The sequence below is a fragment of the Gadus morhua genome, chromosome 22 (genome assembly GCF_902167405.1).
Source record: "Gadus morhua chromosome 22, gadMor3.0, whole genome shotgun sequence".
NCBI lineage: Eukaryota > Metazoa > Chordata > Actinopteri > Gadiformes > Gadidae > Gadus > Gadus morhua.
The window spans coordinates 2,181,304-2,202,245 of record NC_044069.1 but is presented as its reverse complement, the minus strand read 5'-3'; the positions used below and the strand labels follow the sequence as shown (position 1 = coordinate 2,202,245).

Below are 20,942 nucleotides of genomic sequence, written 5' to 3'. Positions count from 1 at the left end.
GAGATTTGCCACTATTCATTAGCAAAAAGGGCCAGCAATACAGTCGATTGCTAGCAATGCTACCAGTAAGCCATGAGTACCTAGCAAACCATGTTGCACCCACAACACTGACGTTGCCATTGCTTTTGGTGATCTCGATTTTGCGAAGTGGTCTACCTTTTTCTTTGGTCGCTAACTTAGCACTGTAACTCAATGAATCGAATGCTTAGTTTGAAATTAAACATGAACAATGACCTCTGTTTCCAATGTTTCCATTGTACACTTTATTCGCAAATGTTAGAATCTCGTTATCCTCCAGTCAGATGATTTCAACTGCTTTGCGTCTGAGCGGCAATGCAGGCAGAGCGGGTTTGTTATCGACAGCGTTGCCAGATTGGGCAGATTTCCCGCCCAATGATACATTTTCCAGCCTAACGTGGTTAAAACTAAAAGAAGCCCAATTGGGTGGGGAATCTGCCCAATCTGGCAACACTGCTCAACAGCCAGGGATCCTGCTTATTGGTTCATAGCGCTGCCCGAATCGATTTTTGCGCGAATCAGACGCCTTAAGGTCACACCCACTCAGAGGAGAACTTTCCTCCTCCCTCCCATTGAAACCAATGCCGTGTTCAAATATCCATATCCGTACTTACTAGCTTAAGTTTTTCCGATTCAGATCGGGCGCAAATAAGGGTACTGTTAACGACACGGATGGTGTACTCAAAACGGTCAAATCGCGAAGCGTGTGGCGATGTACACTTTTCGTACTCAACGGCAGCCATTTTAGCTACGTAGCGGAAGAGGGCGGAGCCAGGCTGAGCCAAAGTCGGCGCATTTTCCACATAGCCTGCATTAATAGAGTCATTTTGTAGTTTTTATAGCTTTTTATAGCTGCTAGGCGTAAAGAGTTCACCGTTCAAAGCGGAATGTTTTAGGAGCCGCGGCAGCCAAACAAATGACAAATGACTGGATATCAATCAAAGGCTCATAATTATCTTAATGCCATGTACTAAAAAAAATTAAGTTTTCTCTATTCAAGACGCCACCTCAAGCGTTTTATTAGCCGTTTTATGTTATAATCTTTTGCTGGAGAAGGAGGGGTGGGCAGCTGAAAGGAGTCGTAGTGAAACAAATGTTGTTTCGGCCCGGCATTCGAGAGGGCCTAGTGCACGGCTCCATTAACTTCTCGTGTCCGAGGTTTTTCCTTTTACTTAACATGAATGACGTTGATGGTTTTGGCACTGTGGTGACTTTTTATCACAAAGTGTTTTAGTGATAAAGGGATTTTTAGACTGGTTCAGCTGCTGCTCAATGACTCTCACGTTCCTCTGCTTGCGATCATTGTGATTCACCATTTATTGATCCATTTATTCAAAAGATCCAACGACAAAGAAGGGATGCATTACGGTATCATTTTTATAATATTGTTAATAGCCTAATAAACATTTCAGTTGCGTTAGTGTTTAATTTTGGCCGGTATCAAATAAAGATTTTGGGGAGAAAAAAAGATCGTCCTGGCGGCCTTAAACTGACTCAACATTTGTTTGTCACGTGACTTTTGGCACTCATTTTCCGCCTGACTGATCCACGTGCAAATGCCTTCAGATCCACGCGTAGTGTTCCGTACTTGTAAAATTGTTTTGTGTACTTGAAGGATTTTTTTTTGTACTTGGAGGATATTTTTTTGTAATTGAAGAAATATGTTTCTTTGTATGTGTAAAACATACTGTATTTGTTTCTGAAGCAAAATGCATTAGTTTGTGAATGATGTTTTGTATTTGCAAACCACACTGAGCGTGTGTGTGAATCGTTGTGCGTGAGTAAAACACGTTTTGTGTGTGTGTGAATCGTTGTGCGTGAGTAAAACACGTTTTGCGTGTGTGTGGGGTTTTGGCATGATTCTAACTCCACAGCTAAGCTCCCATGATGCGGAAGCATATCTCTCCTTGATGTTGCCCTGCGCCATTGAGCAGTTTACATAGGAATGAATGGGCGCCATTTTGGAATCCGGTGTCCATTCTATAATATGTCCATGATTGAAACCCATGTTATTCACCAGCCGCCAGTACTTGCGGGGAAACAAATGGGAGTCAACGGAGGCTGAGGGAGGACCTTCCTCCCTGAAGTAATGTCAATAGGCGATAGGGGGTGCTAATGTCCCTTTACCCAGGGTAACAAACATTATATATTCAAAGGCAATAAAGTAGTCCTATTTCAGGGCATTAATTCATTACAGTAGTTTGGGCAATCTACATTTTTTATTCTCAACAATGGTAGGGGGGATCTTCCTCCCTCTCCTCAATGGAGAAGCCTCTACTGATATATATATAGATATATTTTTTATTATATATATAAAGACGCATAATGAATTAAATACTAATAAAGGATTAATGCACAAATGTCTTTCCCATCTGAATGAATTGTATTTATTTAAGAGTTCGTATCAGTGGTTTTTCTTTATTTTATGAAAGCAGAAGCTGTAAGGATCAGGCCAACCAGTCACAAGTCATCATCTCCACAGCTCGTCAGAAGATCACTTACACAAACTTCACCACCACCACATGCTTTAGTGGAGGGGGAAATGATGGAACATGAGAAAGCACACCGGTCAGTCACATATACAAAGGTCATAAAGTTTTCATTTCATCATAAAGTATAAAGTGATCATATCAGGCAGCATTTACAGTATAAAGTTATCCTATCATAATTTACAGTATAAACTATCGTATCACTAGGCAGACTCCAAAGTATATTAAATATATTTACAGTCAAACTGTCTGAATGCAAAAGAGATTCTTGTGATAGAAGAGATTTGATTGGATCTAATCCTCTGACCACCTGTTCTTCAGCTCCTCAGAGCTTCCTCTTAATGGCGGCCGTAGGGCGGGCCTTCAACTGAAGCAGCTCTGTGATTGGTCGCCCGCTGCCCTGGTAGAAGTCCAATCCAGTGATCCACTCCACATCTCGGACCCGTGATTGGTGGAACCACATGAGGTCTTCAACCCAATGAGATTCACTCTCTGCGCTCTGTGAACCGACATTATTCATCCTGAAGGGTTTTGTGGAAATGCACAAGGCATGCAATCAAACTAGTTTAAACCTTCCTTCAACGGGTTGAGCTGAGGAATAACCAATAACTAACCAGTCCTTCACCTGGTTGAGCTGAGGAATAACTAATAACTAACCAGTCCTTCACCTGGTTGAGCTGAGGAATAACTAATAACTAACCAGTCCTTCACCTGGTTGAGCTGAGGAATAACTAATAACTAACCAGTCCTTCACCTGGTTGAGCTGAGGAATAACTAATAACTAACCAGTCCTTCACCTGGTTGAGCTGAGGAATAACTAATAACTAACCAGTCCTTCACCTGGTTGAGCTGAGGAATAACTAATAACTAACCAGTCCTTCACCTGGTTGAGCTGAGGAATAACTAATAACTAACCAGTCCTTCACCTGATTGAGCTGAGGAATAACTAATAACTAACCAGTCCTTCACCTGGTTGAACTGAGTTGTCTGAGTTTAGGCTGAGTTTAGCAGGAGCCTGAGTTTACCTGGCAGCTCTCGGCGTTGTCGCGGCGATGCGGCAGCAGGAAGCAGACGGTGCTCAGGCTCCCGGAGCAGGCGGCCGGCGTCTGGGCCGTGTCGGAGCAGCTGGTCAGGACCGCAAAGTAGTGCGTGGGGACGGGGACGGAGGAGCCGGGGACGAACCTGTGGAGCGCACGGAGACACCAGGAGACCACGCCCGTCAGAGTGGGTCCACGGAGCGCCACAGACAACCTAGCAACAGCGGCGTTGTACTCATGGAAACGTACTCCTGGATCTGGTCCTGGGAGTCAAAGCGCCCGTCGTAGTTGTAGTCAAAGGCGGGTCCGGTGACCACGTTGATGCCCCCGTACTGCTGGGAGTACTTCTTCAGCAGAGTACCCTGGAAGTAATCCCAGATCTCTGGAAAGGGGGAGAGATACAGACATGAAGCATCGCACTCATTCATTCAAGGAGATCTAAAACCTCGCCTTCCACCAAACACATGGGGTCTACTCAACTGACAGAGAGACAGATGGGAGAGAGACAGGTGACAGGGACACGGGAGAGAGACAGGTGAGAGAGACAGGAGAGAGAGACAGGGGAGAGAGACAGGGGAGGGAGGGACGGGTGAGGGAGAGACATGTGAGGGAGAGACATACTTTTGAAGGCGGGGAACATGGGCACCACGTTACTCATCAACAGGCCATCAAACTGCTCATCCGCTGTGGTGTTCAGACCTGTTTCACACACACACACACACACACACACACACACACACACACACACACACACACACACACACACACACACACACACACACACACACACACACACAGATTATATAAACACACACACAACACTTTCGGATGATATTTATCTTCTATTCAACATTCATGCCTGTTAAAGGTCCTGATTTAGAAGCGGCCTTTGTCCATTGGCATCATTTCTGATGTTGTTGTATATGAGATTTTATACAACGGGGGGCCTAAATCCAGCGATCTGATTGGTTCCTAACTGTTGTATAATGAGCGTATACATAACTGCTATGACGCCCGATCATTTTGTGAAAGTATCATTCCGCGCCTTGAAGTGGAAATGTATAATAATAATATATATATAATATAATATGTATAATATGTATAAAAGCAATAGCACAGTTCACTGAAGCCTAAAATCGGCGAGTGAACTGCTCCATAGGATAAATTGCCGGCGAACTGCTCTATCGGAGCCTTCTCTCGGAGGGACGCTGAAGTGTGTTGCATAGCGACCGTCGATGCATAGCGGCAGCCAGGAGGGACTACTTTTTGGTATTCTTTAATAAAACGGCTACTTTGACTTTCTTGGTTTCTTTTTAAATGTAGTGTGTCTATGACTTTCGTTTCGCCATAACAGTAACCGTTGTATAAAAGCAATACATCACTTCAGTCAGTGGTATGTGCTCATTATACCACTGTGAAGGGGGTCGCCGGCCCTCCGCTGCGCGTCGGGGCCGGACAACGCCCCTTAACAGTGGTATAATGAGCACATACCACTGCCTGGCGTGATCTATTGCGTAAATATATGTATAGATTATAGATATGTAGTCAAAAGACGGATAGATAATAGATGATAATAGAGTATAGATTAATGGATTATAGATGTGTAGATAATAGATGTGTAGATAATAGATGTGTAGATAATAGATGAATGTAGTATACATGTCTAGATAATAGATGTGTAGATAATAGATGTGTAGATAACAGATGTACAGATGTATAGATGACCGATGTATAGATGATAGACGTGTAGATATGGTATAGATATACAGTAGTATAGAGGTAGATATGGTATAGATATACAGTAGTATAGAGGTAGATATGGTATAGATATACAGTAGTATAGAGGTAGATATGGTATAGATATACAGTAGGATAGAGGTAGATATGGTATAGATATACAGTAGTATAGAGGTAGATATGGTATAGATATACAGTAGTATAGAGGTAGATATGGTATAGATATACAGTAGGATAGAGGTAGATATGGTATAGATATACAGTAGTATAGAGGTAGATATGGTATAGATATACAGTAGTATAGAGGTAGATATGGTATAGATATACAGTAGTATAGAGGTAGATATGGTATAGATATACAGTAGTATAGAGGGGACTGTACCTGGGGGATAGAGGAAGGCGTAGCTGATGTTGTTGCCCGGGGCGACGTGGTCATGGTCACATCTGGGACTCTTAGACGGAGGAAGCCGCACATCTGCCCGGAGACAGGAGTCGGTTACCGCCGGCAACGGGTCCAGGTCCGCCTGAAGGGGACATACACACATCAATCTACACACGGTGTGTTTCTGATGTCAGGGGTTGTGTGTGTGTCTGATCAGGTGTGAGGCTTTTGTATCAAGTGTGCGCTCATGCAGTTATGTGGAACTGGGGTGTGTATTTAGTGGGGTGTGTGTGTGTTTTGTGGGGTGTGTGTGTTAGTGGGTTGTGTTTTTTGTGGGGTGTGTGTGTTAGTGGGGTATGTATGTGTGTTAGTGGTGTGTCTGGTGTGTGTGTTAGTGGGGTATGTATGTGTGTTAGTGGTGTGTGTGTTAGTGGGGTGTGTGTGTTAGTGGTGAGTTCGGTGTGTGTGTTAGTGGGTTGTCTGGTGTGTGTGTTAAGTGGTGAGTCTGGTGTGTGTGTTAGTGGGGTGTGTGTGTTAGTGGTGTGCCTGGTGTGTGTGTTAGTGGGGGGTGTGTGTTAGTGGGTAGTGTGTGTTAGTGGTGTGCCTGGTGTGTGTGTTTAGTGGGGGGTGTTGAGTGTGTGTGTGCTGACCGGGGCCTCCAGGCTGAAGGAGCTCCACAGGGGCATGGAGATGTCCTGGCCGTACCCACTGACGAAGCCCTGCTGCTGGAGGAGGCAGTACGACACTCCCTGCTGCAGAACCACGGGGAGACCCAGGAACGCATGAGTCGCCATGGTCGCCCCCACTGGAACACACAGGTAAAGCTACAGGTACAGCTACAGGTACAGGTACAGCTACAGGTACACGGGTACAGGTACACGGGTACAGGTACAGGTACAGGTACAGCTACAGGTACAGCTACAGGTACAGCTACAGGTACAGGTACACGGGTACAGCTACAGGTACAGGGACATGGGTACAGCTATAGGTACAGCTACAGGTACAGCTACAGGTACAGGTACACGGGTACAGGTACACGGGTACAGCTACAGGTACACGGGTACAGCTACAGGTACAGCTACAGGTACACGGGTACAGCTACAGGTACACAGGTACAGCTACAGGTACACGGGTACAGCTACAGGTACACAGGTACAGCTACAGGTACACAGGTACAGCTACAGGTACACGGGTACAGCTACAGGTACATGGGTACAGCTACAGGTACATGGGTACAGGTACAGCAACAGGTACACGGGTACAGCTGCAGGTACACAGATACAGGTACAGCTAAAGCTACAGGTACATGGGTACAGCTACAGGTACACAGATACAGGTACAGCTAAAGCTACAGGTACATGTACACAGGGTACAGGTAAGTGTACACAGCTACAGGTAAGTAAAACAGGGACACATGTTCAGGTACAGATCCAGCTTCAGCTACTCAGGTACAGTATGTTGCGTACCTTCTGCTGTTGTCAGATTGAGACGACGGTTCAGTTGAATGACATTCCCGCTCTGCAGAAGAACAGTAGTAGTATGAATGTTAATAATTATTAATTTCACTATTATTGTTAGTGTTATTATACAACAAGTTTAACTTTATGAATCCAATATGGGAAACTCAGTGTTGTGCTCCTGCTCCTCTCCTCCTCCTCCTCTGATACTGTACAGCTAACGTTGTCACGGCGATACGTACGATGGCGGGGCAGGAGCACCCAAGGGTGTCGCCGGGCTCCAGCGTGAGGAGGGGGCAGCGGGAGGGCGGGCTCCGCCCGGCGGGGGGGGAGGGCCGGTGGAAGGGCTCCCTCAGCAGGTGGTTCAGACTCCCGTGGGTGCCGTTGTTCGCGCTCGGGGAGATCTGCAGCAGATCTGGTGACCAGCAAAGGAGACCCACAGATTAGGTGGACTCATGGGGCGTTAGCATAGAGAACATTGCCTTGTGTTAAGCCTTTGAAGGATCGTCAACACGTGGTTTCACTCCTTGTGTATGTTCCTCATTCTGAGAAATGTCCTCTTCAGGTTTGCAATATAAGCTTCATCTTATTCTTCTTATTGGTTTGGTAATGATTCTAATAGCGTTCTGATCAGTCTAGCATTTGATCGATGACCTTTACTGATCAGAGCAATAGGAGGATGAGTGCAGCGTACCACACATGAGGTTGTAGAGCTCAACGTTCGAGAAGGGCTGGACAACTGTCTGCTGCTGGAACGCTGGACCATGGCTCAGGAACATGGCCTACAACACATAAACACCTCAGAACATCTAACAGGAACATGGCCTACAACACATAAACATCTGTTCCATCAGAACATCTAACAGGAACATGGCCTACAACACATTAACATCTGTTCCATCAGAACATCTAACAGGAACATGGCCTTCAACACATTAACATCTGTTCCATCAGAACATCTAACAGGAACATGGCCTTCAACACATTAACATCTCTGTCCCATCATCACATGTACCAGAAACATGGCCTTCAACACATTAACATCTCTGTCCCATCATCGCATGTACCAGAAACATGGCCTTCAACACATTAACATCTCTGTCCCATCATCGCATGTACCAGAAACATGGCCTTCAACACATTAACATCTGTTCCATCAGAACATCTAACAGGAACATGGCCTTCAACACATTAACATCTGTTCCATCAGAACATCTAACAGGAACATGGCCTTCAACACATTAACATCTGTTCCATCAGAACATCTAACGGGAACATGGCCTTCAACACATTAACATCTGTTCCATCAGAACATCTAACGGGAACATGGCCTTCAACACATTAACATCTGTTCCATCAGAACATCTAACGGGAACATGGCCTTCAACACATTAACATCTGTTCCATCAGAACATGTACCAGAAACATGGCCTTCAACACATTAACATCACATCTAACGCCTCATGACTAACATACACATCAACGTATGTAAGGACAGTAAAGACATCTTCCTCACGTGCATGCTCTCCACATCGTTATCGTAGCCGTGAGCCCCCCCCGAGCAGAAGGTCAGTGAGCCGCGGACCCTGCACCAACACAAGGTGAAGTTAGGAGGTGATGGAGCATCTTTACACCAACACAAGGTGGAGTTAGGAGGTGATTGAGCATCTTTACACCAACACAAGGTGGAGTTAGGAGGTGAGGACTGACATCTCACATGTCAGTCCCCTGTCCGTCATCTCACCTGTCAGCCAACTGTCCGTCACCTGTCAGTCATCTCACCTGTCCGTCATCTGACCTGTCAGTCAACTGTCAGTCTTCTCACCTGTCAGTCATCTCACCTGTCGGTCCCCTCACCTCTCTAACAGCCACTTGGGCGTGACGAGGACGTTGACGTCTTCGATGCGGCGGCTGTTGGCGTAGTGGAAGCGCTTGGGGAGGTGAGGCTTCAGGTACGGAGTGATCTTCTGCTGCGGCTTCCTACACTGGAACCACCAGAAGAACCAGAAGATAACCATAAAGGAACCATCAAGAGAACCAGAATATAACCATAGAGGAACCACCAGAAGATAACCATAAAGGAACCATCAAAAGAACCAGAAGATAACCACAGAGGAACCACCAGAAGAACCAGAAGATAACCATAGAGGAACCACCAGAAGAACCAGAAGATAACCATAGAGGAACCACCAGAAGAACCAGAAGATAACCACAGAGGAACCACCAGAAGAACCAGAAGATAACCATAGAGGAACCACCAGAAGAAGCACCAGAAAATAACCATAGAAGAACCGTAGAGAACCTAAAGGACCATAGGAGAACCTTAGAGAACCAGGAGGACCATAGAAGGACCAGGAGGCCGAGGAGAAGCCAGCGATGAGTGGTACCAGTGATTAGAGGAACTTCATGCATACATTCTATCTACTGGTTGTTCATGAAACACTGTGTTTGGAATGTTTGGGAAGAGGCAGACATGCCTTAAACTAAGTCTAACGTTTATTCTACGTTAGACTCATTTTTTAAAAGACATGTTTTCACAAAGTGAGAGAATCAGGAAAGACTTACACTGATGTTGGCTACCAGGGCGGCAGCGTCCACTGAAACACAGCAGGGCCCATGTCAGTACATACAGGTGCATCTCAATGAATTTGAATATTGTGGAAACGTTTCCAATAATTAAATTAAAAAAGTGAAACTCCTACATCCTCCTACATCCACAAAGTGAAATATTTTAAGCCTTAATGTGTATTAATCTTGATGATAATGCCTTACAGCTCATTAAAACCCCAAATTCCGTATCTCAGAAAATTAGAATCTTACATAAGACCAGTAAAGAATTCGTATTTCTAGTGGGAAAATATTGGCCTTCTAAAAAGAATGTCCTTGTATCTGCGCTCAATACTTGGTTGGGGGTCCCTTTACATGGATTACTGCATCAATGCGGAGTGGCATGGAGTCGATCAGCCTGTGGCCCTGCTGAGTTGTTATGGAAGTCCAGGTTTCTTCGTCAGCGGCCTTCAGCTCGTCTGCATTGTTGGGTCACATTTCTCGTCTTCCTCTTGAAAATACCCCATCCCTTTTCTATTGAATCCAGATCAGGCGAGTTTGCTGGCCAATCAAGCGGAGTAATCCCATGGTCATTAAACAATGTATTGGTACTTTTTGGCAGAGTGGGCAGGTGCCAAGGCCTGCTGGAAAATTAAATCAGCATCTCCATAAAGCTTGTCAGCTGAAGGAAGCGTAAAGTGCTCTAAAATGTCCTGGTAGACTGCTGCGTTGACCTTGGACTTGATAAAACACAGTGGGCCAACACCAGCAGATGACATTACTCCCCAAATTCCTGACTGTGGAAACTTCACACTGGACTTCAAGCAACTTGGATTTGTGCCAGTCCATTCTTCCTTCAGACTCTGGGACATTGATTTCCAAATGAAATGGAAATTTCACAAACCATGGGTTGCTCAAAAGGAGGCTTCCCAGTCCATGCATAGGGTTAGATACGTTTTTGCGGGAGCCAATCACCAAGCTGGCTTTTCCCCCTGTTATTATATCCCCCTGCTATTGGCTGGTTTAACACAATGACGACAGGGAAGCGACGGCAAGCAGCCAATCGCGTACAGAATCAGTTGAACTAGGCCCGTTGATCAAGCCTCTTGTGCTGATGAAGGAAATGACAGCAGCTTCCCCAGACCAAGCTCCATCTACGACGGAGCTTGGTCTTGGTCTGGCCAGGCTACCGGTACATGTGAGGGGAGACGGACGGTCGAGGCGTGGCCGGGACTCACAGACGGTGCCAGCGCTGCGGGCCCGGATGCGTCCCACCGGTCCGTCCGTCACCCAGAGGTCCTCGGTGTCCACCAGGTCCTGGAGAACCTCCTTCCTCTCGCAGCTGGTGTCCTCCATGCCTGGGGAACAGGGGGCAGGTCTACAGCACTGCTGCAGTACTACTACACAGTGTAATGCTACACGGTATGCTACGACAGTACTATTAATAGGACTCAGGTACTACTGCTGGTATCAACTATGCTGCAAGAAGTGCTACGCCCCATGTTAGCAATGCTACGCTACCATGCTGGTGATGCTAAAGGTTGGCTAGCGATGCTAAGCGACATGTGAGCAATGTCGATGACTGTTACATGCTAACAAAGCTATTTAGCGATGCTTTGCTACAGGGATGCTGTGCTACAGCTATGCCACGCTGTGATGGTAATGAACAGGAAGTGTTACCGTGGTCGGCGACGACGATGATGTTGAGGCAGCGGTGGAGGTTGAGCTGCTTCAGGCCGTTCATCAGCTGACCCATGACGTCATCCACTCCCCGCAAAGACTCACTCAGCTACACACACACATGTACACACACACGCACACAAACACACACACAAACACACATATACACACACACACACAAAGACACACACACACAAATGCATAGACCCACGCACGCACACACAAATTATTGTTATGTCTTCCCACACATTTTGCTGCAGATGTTGACTATCTGTTCCAGGGGACATGTGATCACATGACCCCTCGTGGAATTGCACAGTGAACATTCCTCTCAAGGTCAGTGGTCATCCATGAGGGGGACAGGTACTTGTGTGTGTGTGTGTGTGTGTGTGTGTGTGTGTGTGTGTGTGTGTGTGTGTGTGTGTGTGTGTGTGTGTGTGTGTGTGTGTGTGTGTGTGTGTGTCTTACCTGTCCACTAACTGTACCAAACTTGTGCCCAGATTTATCTGGTTCCTCCAGATAGAGAGTGAAGAAATCTGGCCTGCAGACGCAAACACACGGGGTTGAGTGCTCCACCCCCTATAAAGGGATGAGAGCTCTAATCTCCACGACGGATTAGAGCACTATTCTCATTAAGGGTGAGAGCTCTCCATAAGGGATTAGAGCTTTATTCTCATTAATGATTAGAGCTCTATTCTCATTAATGATTAGAGCTCTATTCTCATTAAGGATCAGAGCTCTATTCTCCACAAGGGATTAGAGCTCTATTCTCATTTAGGATCAGAGCTCTATTCTCCACAAGGGATTGGAGCTCTATTCTCATTAAGGGTGAGAGCTCTCCATAAGGGATTAGAGCTTTATTCTCATTAATGATTAGGGCTCTACTCTCATTAATGATTAGATCTATATTCTCATTAAGGATTAGAGCTCTATTCTCATTAAGGATTAGAGCTCTATTCTCATTAAGGATTAGAGCTCTATTCCCATTAAGGATCAGAGCTTTATTCTCATTAAGGTTTAGAGCTCTATTCTCCGTGTCCGATCAGAGCTCTATTCATACCTCTCTTCCACTGGAAGCTGCAGCCACTTGAGAACGGTGAAAACTCTCTCCTCAAACGGCACTTTCCTAGAACAGGAATAAAGCAGTTCAACTGATGTGAGCTGTACAGTGCTGGTGCTGTACTGGTAGTTCTTTACTGGTAACACTGTACTGGTGACCCTGTACTGTTAGTTTGGTAACACTGTACTGGTAACTCTGTACTGGTGACCCTGTACTGGTGACACTGTACTGTTAGTTTGGTAACACTGTACTGGTAACTCTGTACTGGTGACCCTGTACTGGTGACCCTGTACTGTTAGTTTGGTAACACTGTACTGGTAACCCTGTACTGGTAACTCTGTACTGGTGACCCTGTACTGGTGACCCTGTACTGTTAGTTTGGTAACACTGTACTGGTAACTCTGTACTGGTGACCCTGTACTGTTAGTTTGGTAACACTGTACTGGTGACCCTGTACTGGTGACCCTGTACTGGGAGCACTGGTCCTCACCCGTCGTAGGGCCGGTACAGGTCGGGGTAGCTCCCGTTGACCCGGACGTCGGAGCCGGGCCAGAAGAAGGTCCCGGACCGCAGGCCCTGGTACCTCGCCGTGTGCCAGATCTGGACCCAGGGCAGCGTCAGGATGTGTGTGTGTGTGTGTGTGTGTGTGTGTGTGTGTGTGTGTGCGTGTGTGTGTGTGTGTGTGTGTGTCTTTATGACTGAGTGTGTGTAGGTGTGTGTGTGTGTGTGTGTGCGTGTGCGTGTGTTTCTTTATGAATGTTTCTGTTTGTGTGTGTGTGTGTGTGTGTGTGTGTGTGTGTGTGTGTGTGTGTGCGTGTGTGTGTGTGTGTGTGTGTGTGTGTGTGTGTGTGTGTGTGTGTGTGTGGGTCTTTGTGACTGAGTGTGTGTAGGTGTGTGTGTGTGTGTGTGTGTGTGTGTGTGTGCGTGTCTGAGTGTGTGTGTGTGTGTGTGTGTGTGTGTGTCTGTGTGTGTGTGTGTGTGTGCGTTTCTGAGTGTGTGTCTGAGTGTGTGTGTGTGTGTGTGTGTGTGTGTGTGTGTGTGTGTGTGTGTGTGTGTGTGTGTAGGTGTGTGTGTGTGTGTGTGTGTGTGTCTTTATGTCTGAGTGTGTGTGTGTGTGTGTGTGTGTGTGTAGTCCTACCGGCTGCCCCAGGTACCAGGCTGGGTTGTCCTTCTCTTCGTTGGACAGACTGAAGGACGCGTTGAACACCGGGTCGAACATCACGTTGTCTATCAGCCCGTTGGACTCTGGGTACAGGCCCTGAAAGAGACAGACAGGTCTATATCACCAAGAGACAGACAGGTCTACATTACTGACAGACAGACAGGTCTACATCACTGAGAGACAGACAGGTCTACATCACCGAGAGACAGACAGGTCTCAAACCCCACAGACCCTGAGAGATACAGACAGACGTCATCACTCCCTCATTATGAACATCAGTGTTATTGTTAGTGAGAGTTTGAACAGACACCGCATCGCAACACTGTGAGCGTTACCGTGGCGATGGTGTAGTGGTTAGGAAAGGTCTTGCTGGGAAACGCTGCCTGCATGAATGGAGCTGAGGTCCCACATCGCCCTGCAAGAGAACGTGTAATATATAACATCTATAGCATGTTACACCTGATATATAACACCCATAACATGTGACACCTGATATATAACACCCATAACATGTGACACCTGATATATAACACCTATAACATGATAATGATAATATATAACACCTTAAACATGTTATTCATAACCTATAACACAAATTACATGTTACACATAATATATAACGTATTTATGAGATACATGTTATATATTATCTATAATATAGATAATGTATCATATATATATACAATGTATAATGTTGTATAGGTTATATTAATTTTTATATAAGTTTAATAATGTATTAGTATAATGAGCAGATGGAGTATGTATGTTGTGTACACGGTGTGTTATGTTATGTATGTTGTGTACACGGTGTGTTATGTTATGTATGTTGTGTACACGGTGTGTGTTATGTTATGTATGCTGTGTACACGGTGTGTTATGTTATGTATGTTGTGTACACAGTGTGTTATGTTATGTATGTTGTGTACACAGTGTGTTATGTTATGTATGTTGTGTACACGGTGTGTGTTATGTTATGTATGCTGTGTACACGGTGTGTTATGTTATGTATGTTGTGTACACAGTGTGTTATGTTATGTATGTTGTGTACACAGTGTGTTATGTTATGTATGTTGTGTACACGGTGTGTGTTATGTTATGTATGTTGTGTACACGGTGTGTGTTATGTTATGTATGTTGTGTACACAGTGTGTGTTATGTTATGTATGCTGTGTACACGGTGTGTTATGTTATGTATGTTGTGTACACGGTGTGTGTTATGTTATGTTTGTTGTGTACACGGTGTGTGTTATGTTATGTATGCTGTGTACACGGTGTGTTATGTTATGTATGTTGTGTACACAGTGTGTGTTATGTTATGTATGCTGTGTACACGGTGTGTTATGTTATGTATGTTGTGTACACAGTGTGTTATGTTATGTATGTTGTGTACACAGTGTGTTATGTTATGTATGTTGTGTACACGGTGTGTGTTATGTTATGTATGTTGTGTACACGGTGTGTGTTATGTTATGTATGTTGTGTACACAGTGTGTGTTATGTTATGTATGCTGTGTACACGGTGTGTGTTATGTTATGTATGTTGTGTACACGGTGTGTGTTATGTTATGTATGTTGTGTACACGGTGTGTTATGTTATGTATGTTGTGTACACGGTGTGTGTTATGTTATGTTTGTTGTGTACACGGTGTGTTATGTTATGTATGCTGTGTACACGGTGTGTTATGTTATGTATGTTGTGTACACGGTGTGTGTTATGTTATGTATGTTGTGTATCAGGTGTTAGCGGACCTAGCTTGGACAGGACGGGCAGCAGGCCCTCCCAGGTCTGGAGGTAGTCCGCACGCAGTCCGTCCAGAGACACCAGCAGCAGGGGGGGCCGCTGGAAGCTAGACAACAACACATGGGTAAACAACAACAAACACATGGGTAAGCAACAACAAATGTATTGCTGAGCAACAACCAACACATGGGTAAACAACAACAAATGTATTGCTGAGCAACAACCAACACATGGGTAAACAACAACAAACAAATAGGTAAACAACAACAAACAAATGGGTAAACAACAACACATGAATAAACAACAACAAACACATGGGTAAACATTAACAAACACATAGGTAAACAGAATCAGCCACATAGGTAAATAACAACAAACACAGGCCTAAATAACAACAAACACATGGGTAAACAACGACAAGAAAGGAGTAAACAGCCTCACCCTGCGGGGCAGCTAGGCTCCGTCAGGTTCAGGCAGTCGTCCTCCACCCACGCCGTCTCCCCTTCAACACAAACACACTCCTACGTCACTCCTACGTCACACACTGACTGCAATTAGATCAGACAGCCGATCCCAGCATTCATGCTGACGTGGCAGACATGTTTGTAATTTGCTTAACGTGGCAGACATGTTTGTAGTTTTAGCAGCAGTCGTACCGTGGCAGACATGTTTGTAGTTTTAGCAGCAGTCTTATAGTGGCAGACATGTTTGTAGGTTGCTTACCATGGCAGACATGTTTGTAGTTTGCTAACCGTGGCAGACATATTTGTAGTTTTAGCAGCAGTCTTATAGTGGCAGACATGTTTGTAGGTTGCTTTCCATGGCAGACATGTTTGTAGTTTGCTAACCGTGGCAGACATGTTTGTAGTTTGCTTACAGCGGCAGACATTTTTGTAGTTTGCTTACCATGGCAGACATGTTTGTAGTTTGCTAACCGTGGCAGACATGTTTGTAGTTTGCTTACCGTGGCAGACATGTTTGTAGTTTGCTTACCCTGGCAGACATGTTTGTAGTTTGCTTACCCTGGCAGACATGTTTGTAGTTTGTGCAGCAGTCTCCGGCCTGCAGGCAGTCTGCGGAGCAGTGGCAGCGGCTCCGCTCCGTCCGGGTCTCCCCACACCTCAGCCGGGTGCACTCCCACTGCTCGGCTACGGCATGGCAACAAAGTTACCATGGTGACCACCACCGTCACCCAGTGACAGCGTGCCCCCTGGTTATCATGGTTACATGCAACAGACAACCGGACGGACGGACGGACAGACAGACAGGCAGGTGGGCGGGGTCTCACCGGGTAGCAGACAGACATCGTGGTAGTCGTAGCAACAGTCGTTGGCGGCGGCGCAGTCGGCGTCGCACCGGCAGCCGGCCCCCAGGGGGTCGTAGGGCTGGTAGCAGCGCCCCCTGCAGTGCTCCACTGGAAACACAAGGGCAGAGGTCGCCTGATAGGTCAGAGGTCACCTGATGGGTCAGAGGTCCCCTGATAGGTCACAGGTCACCTGATAGGTCAGAGGTCCCCTGATAGGTCAGAGGTCACCCGGTGGGTCAGAGGTCCCCTGATAGGTCACAGGTCACCTGATAGGTCAGAGGTCCCCTGATAGGTCAGAGGTCACCCGATGGGTCAGAGGTCCCCTGATAGGTCAGAGGTCACCCGGTGGGTCAGAGGTCACCTGATGTGTCAGCGGTCACATAGTCTAAAGTCTGATAGCACACGATCTGAAATCCTCAAATTGAAGAACCTAAACACGTTTTTATTTGTGCTCCAGGTCTTCTGTACCTCGGAGGCGACTAATCAGAAGCCAGCGTGGGATTAGGGATCCGTGCGTGCGTGTTTTTGTGTGTGTGTTAGTGTGTGCGTGCGTGTACTACCTTCATTTTGAGAGTTCTCCATCTTTAGTGCCAGAGCCAAACCAAGGCCTAAGATAATGGTGACAATAGACACAGCCAGAACAACGGCCTACACACACACACGCACACACACATCACATGCACGCACGCACGCACAACACACACACACACAAAACACACACACACACACACAGACAGACAGACAGACAGACAGACACGCACAAACACAGACACACAAACACAGTGATGGTTAAAGTTAAACTACTACAGTACTACTACAGTACTACTACAGTACTACTCCTGCCCCGTGGGTGGGGACCCTAACCCCCGAGGATCTTACCAGGAGTTTCTTCTTTCTTTTGGACTCTGTGAAGACGGCCATGTTGTCAGAGGAGAGGCCGCTGTCTGTGGCGGTCAGGTGGACAGTGAGGAGACTCTGTACCGTGCTGCTGCCTGCCGCTATGCCGGGGGTGCTGGGAGATGATTAGCTCAGGACCTTTATGTTCAGCAGCAGTAGTCGTGCGCGTGCCAAATGTATGCACCCACGCACGCACGCACACACACATACGCACTTTACACCAGCAACACGACCACACACACAGTAGATAAGCGGGCAGCAATTGGTGAGTCAGTAGTGTGGGCGGGGCATCATTTGATGGCGCCGATTGCTCCTCATTAGCAGATGATAACTGCTGACAGGCCCCAGAGCTCCAGATAAGAGGTCTTATCTGGTGATCCCCGTGATGGACGAAGCTGCTGATGCTCTGCTTCAGATCAGACTGTATCAATCATTCATAGAGCCTGATCAGAGGGACTGATGAAGGTCTGATAACGTCATTACTGTGGCGTAGTATTAGTAATGTACTGGACTCAATAGCATCCAGAGAGATTGAGTTCTGCTCGTTCTTTGATCGCTCTGAGAGGTGAACCTGAGCGGTGCAAGTTATAGATCTTTATTGTCCCCACCTCTTCGCAGGGTTTGAGAGTCAGGATGTAGGGTTTAGGAGTCTTAGACTGTAGGGTTTAAGAGTCTTAGGGTGTAGGGTTTAGGAGTCTTAGACTGTAGGGTTTAAGAGTCTTAGGGTGTAGGGTTTAAGAGTCTTAGGCTGTAGGGTTTAAGAATTTAGTGTTATTATACTTGCGTTAAATGTTTTATGATTACATGTCACAAGTAATCACCATTATTCCACGTCATCAAAATCTTATTATCTCATCATTACTGGATCATATGATCATAAATAAACCATTTACTGTAATCATTAACTTTCAGAGGCAGATTGAATCCTTCTCATTACATGTAGCACAACATTTATCTTAATTAGTCTCGATCGTAAACTACCAACAGGCCACCAGAGGAACCACATGCTAGTCTCTACCGTAAACTACCTACAGGCCGCTAGAGGAACCACATGCTAGTCTCTACCGTAAACTACCTACAGGCCGCTAGAGGAACCACATGCTAGTCTCTACCGTAAACTACCTACAGGCCGTTAGAGGAACCACATGCTAGTCTCTACCGTAAACTACCTACAGGCCGCTAGAGGAACCACATGCTAGTCTCTACCGTAAACTACCTACAGGCCGCTAGAGGAACCACATGCTAGTCTCTACCGTAAACTACCTACAGGCCGCTAGAGGAACCACATGCTAGTCTCTACCGTAAACTACCTACAGGCCGCTAGAGGAACCACATGCTAGTCTCTACCGTAAACTACCTACAGGCCACTAGAGGAACCACATGCTAGTCTCTACCGTAAACTACCTACAGGCCGTTAGAGGAACCACATGCTAGTCTCTACCGTAAACTACCTACAGGCCGCTAGAGGAACCACATCCTAGTCTCTACCGTAAACTACCTACAGGCCGCTAGAGGAACCACATGCTAGTCTCTATCGTAAACTACCTACAGGCCGCTAGAGGAACCACATGCTAGTCTCTACCGTAAACTACATACAGGCCGCTAGAGGAACCACATGCTAGTCTCTACCGTAAACTACCTACAGGCCGCTAGAGGAACCACATGCTAGTCTCTACCGTAAACTACCTACAGGCCGCTAGAAGAAGATGGAGTCATGATGGAGTCATGATACGATGGATACAGGACATTCTACCTGACCGATGTCTATGGTGGCTTCCAGAAACCACAAGATCAACATGTCTACATGGTCACCATCGGAACCACGGGGGCTTGGAGAGCAACAGTAAAGACACATTACTAATCCTCCACATCACCGAGCAGCATTACGGAGACGCTCAGCTGACCTCTGAGGCAGAGGTTCCTCACAGCAGTGGTCAGATGACCCGGCGTCGTTCCATACCCGGGCAAGTTCTTCAGGAGGCTTTGACCATTTAGGGGCAGTCTAGAGGAGTCTGGGAAACACTGTTTCAACCATGAGTGGATTGAGATCTACATTTAGAGTTACTGTATATAGTCATAATCAAAACAACCCAAGGAGCCAAGTCTGGGTTTCATCCAACCAGCCAACCCGTCTAGACCTGTTATTACTGAGCAGCTGCTAAAAAGAGCATAAATCCTGGAAGGAATGTGTGCTTGTACGCAGACCAACTTTAATTTGAGCATTGAGGAATATAAAAAAAAACACACTTCAAACATGGTTGAATGGGCATCTGAAGGAGATTATTGCTTTATTCATCACACGTTAATGCACCAATCAAAACAGAGGAGACACAGCCAACAGGGCTCTCATTAGCCGTCAGTCCCAGCCAATCAGAGTCCGGGAGTATTGTTCCACAATAAGCCTTAAAAAACACAGAGATCTCTCTCCACACAGAGAGTACTTAACATGAGTTGGACCTCTCTACGTTTACTCCACTACGTCACACAACACAATTTGCTGTTTACTTCTTACTGCATTTATCTGATTATAAAAAACAGTACTGTATTATTTTGGCTAAAAGGCTTTTTTATACAAGTGACAGTTTGTTATGGCCGCGCCCCCACACAGTGACCGCCTCATGTGTTCCCAGAAGGGAGATGATGAAGTGACGGACTTTAGGTCCTCAAATACAAAACATCACAACTGTTCAGGTACTCTTTCACTCTTAAGGTATTCTACTCCTAGGTCAGTACTACAATAGCACTAGGTCTAGCACTTTGTCAGTATTACAATAGTACTACGTGTAGTACTGGGTCAGTATTACAACAGTACTAGCTGTAGTACTTGGTCAGTTTTACAATAGTACTAGGTCTAGTACTAGGTCTAGTAGTAGACATACCACAGTACTAGCAATAGCACCTCTCCTGTGCTAGCATTAGTGTTTTGGTTAGTAACAGCAATAGCACCTGATTACTGCTAGCATTAGCACTTCATGGGTGCTAGCATTACATCCGGTGAGTAATACCATAAGCCCACCATGAATTGTAGCATTAGTATCTACTGTGTATAGAATTAGCACATATTAAGGGTTAGCATTAGCATCTGCTGAGTGCTATTATAAGCACTGCATGAGTGCTAGTGTTGTCGTGTTCTTGGCTTGAAGTAGCTCTACGGTATTTTTCTCCACCCGTGTTAGATACAATTCCCTCCCTTTTGCTTCATAGTTACCACACCGAAATACTTTAACAAATAAAGTGAGTTAAAAGCGACCCGATTTGAACTACTCTCAACAAGAACACGACAGTGTTAGCATCTGGTGAGTGCTACTGTTAGCACCAATAGCTCCATAGTATTCAGAGGGGAACATGAGAGGTGAAGATGGTTTAGTATTTGTTTGTTTTGCTACATAATAAATATGACTACCTGTATACAAATATACACCTCAACAC

General features: G+C 45.8%; 2 protein-coding genes across 3 annotated transcripts in view; both read right to left on the bottom strand.

The window, feature by feature from the left end:
* Positions 1-2,416: 2,416 nt before the first annotated feature.
* Positions 2,417-17,950, bottom strand: LOC115535401 (ectonucleotide pyrophosphatase/phosphodiesterase family member 3). 2 transcript variants are annotated; one of them, XM_030346574.1, is made up of 25 exons: positions 17,496-17,948; positions 17,177-17,264; positions 16,599-16,724; positions 16,333-16,458; positions 15,752-15,812; positions 15,319-15,416; positions 13,905-13,984; positions 13,546-13,665; positions 12,898-13,007; positions 12,408-12,473; positions 11,816-11,888; positions 11,348-11,456; positions 10,906-11,025; positions 9,686-9,717; positions 8,978-9,105; positions 8,637-8,706; positions 7,815-7,902; positions 7,363-7,535; positions 7,130-7,181; positions 6,314-6,468; positions 5,664-5,805; positions 4,166-4,243; positions 3,794-3,926; positions 3,533-3,689; positions 2,417-3,006 (listed from the first exon to the last, which is right to left on the bottom strand). In XM_030346574.1, the coding sequence occupies exons 1-25, from the start codon at positions 17,535-17,537 to the stop codon at positions 2,833-2,835; spliced, it is 2,601 nt and encodes an 866-aa protein (XP_030202434.1). In that variant the 5' UTR covers positions 17,538-17,948; the 3' UTR covers positions 2,417-2,832. The 2 variants fall into 2 exon arrangements, with proteins under 2 accessions (XP_030202434.1, XP_030202436.1); XM_030346576.1 differs by having other exon boundaries at positions 2,877-3,433; positions 3,477-3,689; positions 17,496-17,950.
* Positions 17,951-19,771: 1,821 nt separating this feature from the next.
* The window catches only part of enpp2l (ectonucleotide pyrophosphatase/phosphodiesterase 2-like), a 40,696-nt gene continuing 39,525 nt past the window's right edge, over positions 19,772-20,942 (bottom strand). Inside the window, exon 25 of the mRNA XM_030346577.1 lies at positions 19,772-20,942. This exon is cut by the window's right edge and continues 1,216 nt beyond it. The gene's annotated coding sequence lies outside the window, so the exon portion shown is untranslated.

What these genes read in the sequence shown, in the direction of transcription:
- LOC115535401 (XM_030346574.1), bottom strand. Translation starts at nt 17,537, where the DNA reads ATGGCCGTCTTCACAGAGTCCAAAAGAAAGAAGAAACTCCTG. An exon ending in GCCCGTCCTGTCCAAGCTAG is followed by an intron (nt 13,985 to 15,318) that starts GTCCGCTAACAC and finishes GTTCTCTTGCAG; the next exon opens with GGCGATGTGGGACCTCAGCT. An exon ending in GCTCTACAACCTCATGTGTG is followed by an intron (nt 7,536 to 7,814) that starts GTACGCTGCACT and finishes GCTGGTCACCAG; the next exon opens with ATCTGCTGCAGATCTCCCCG.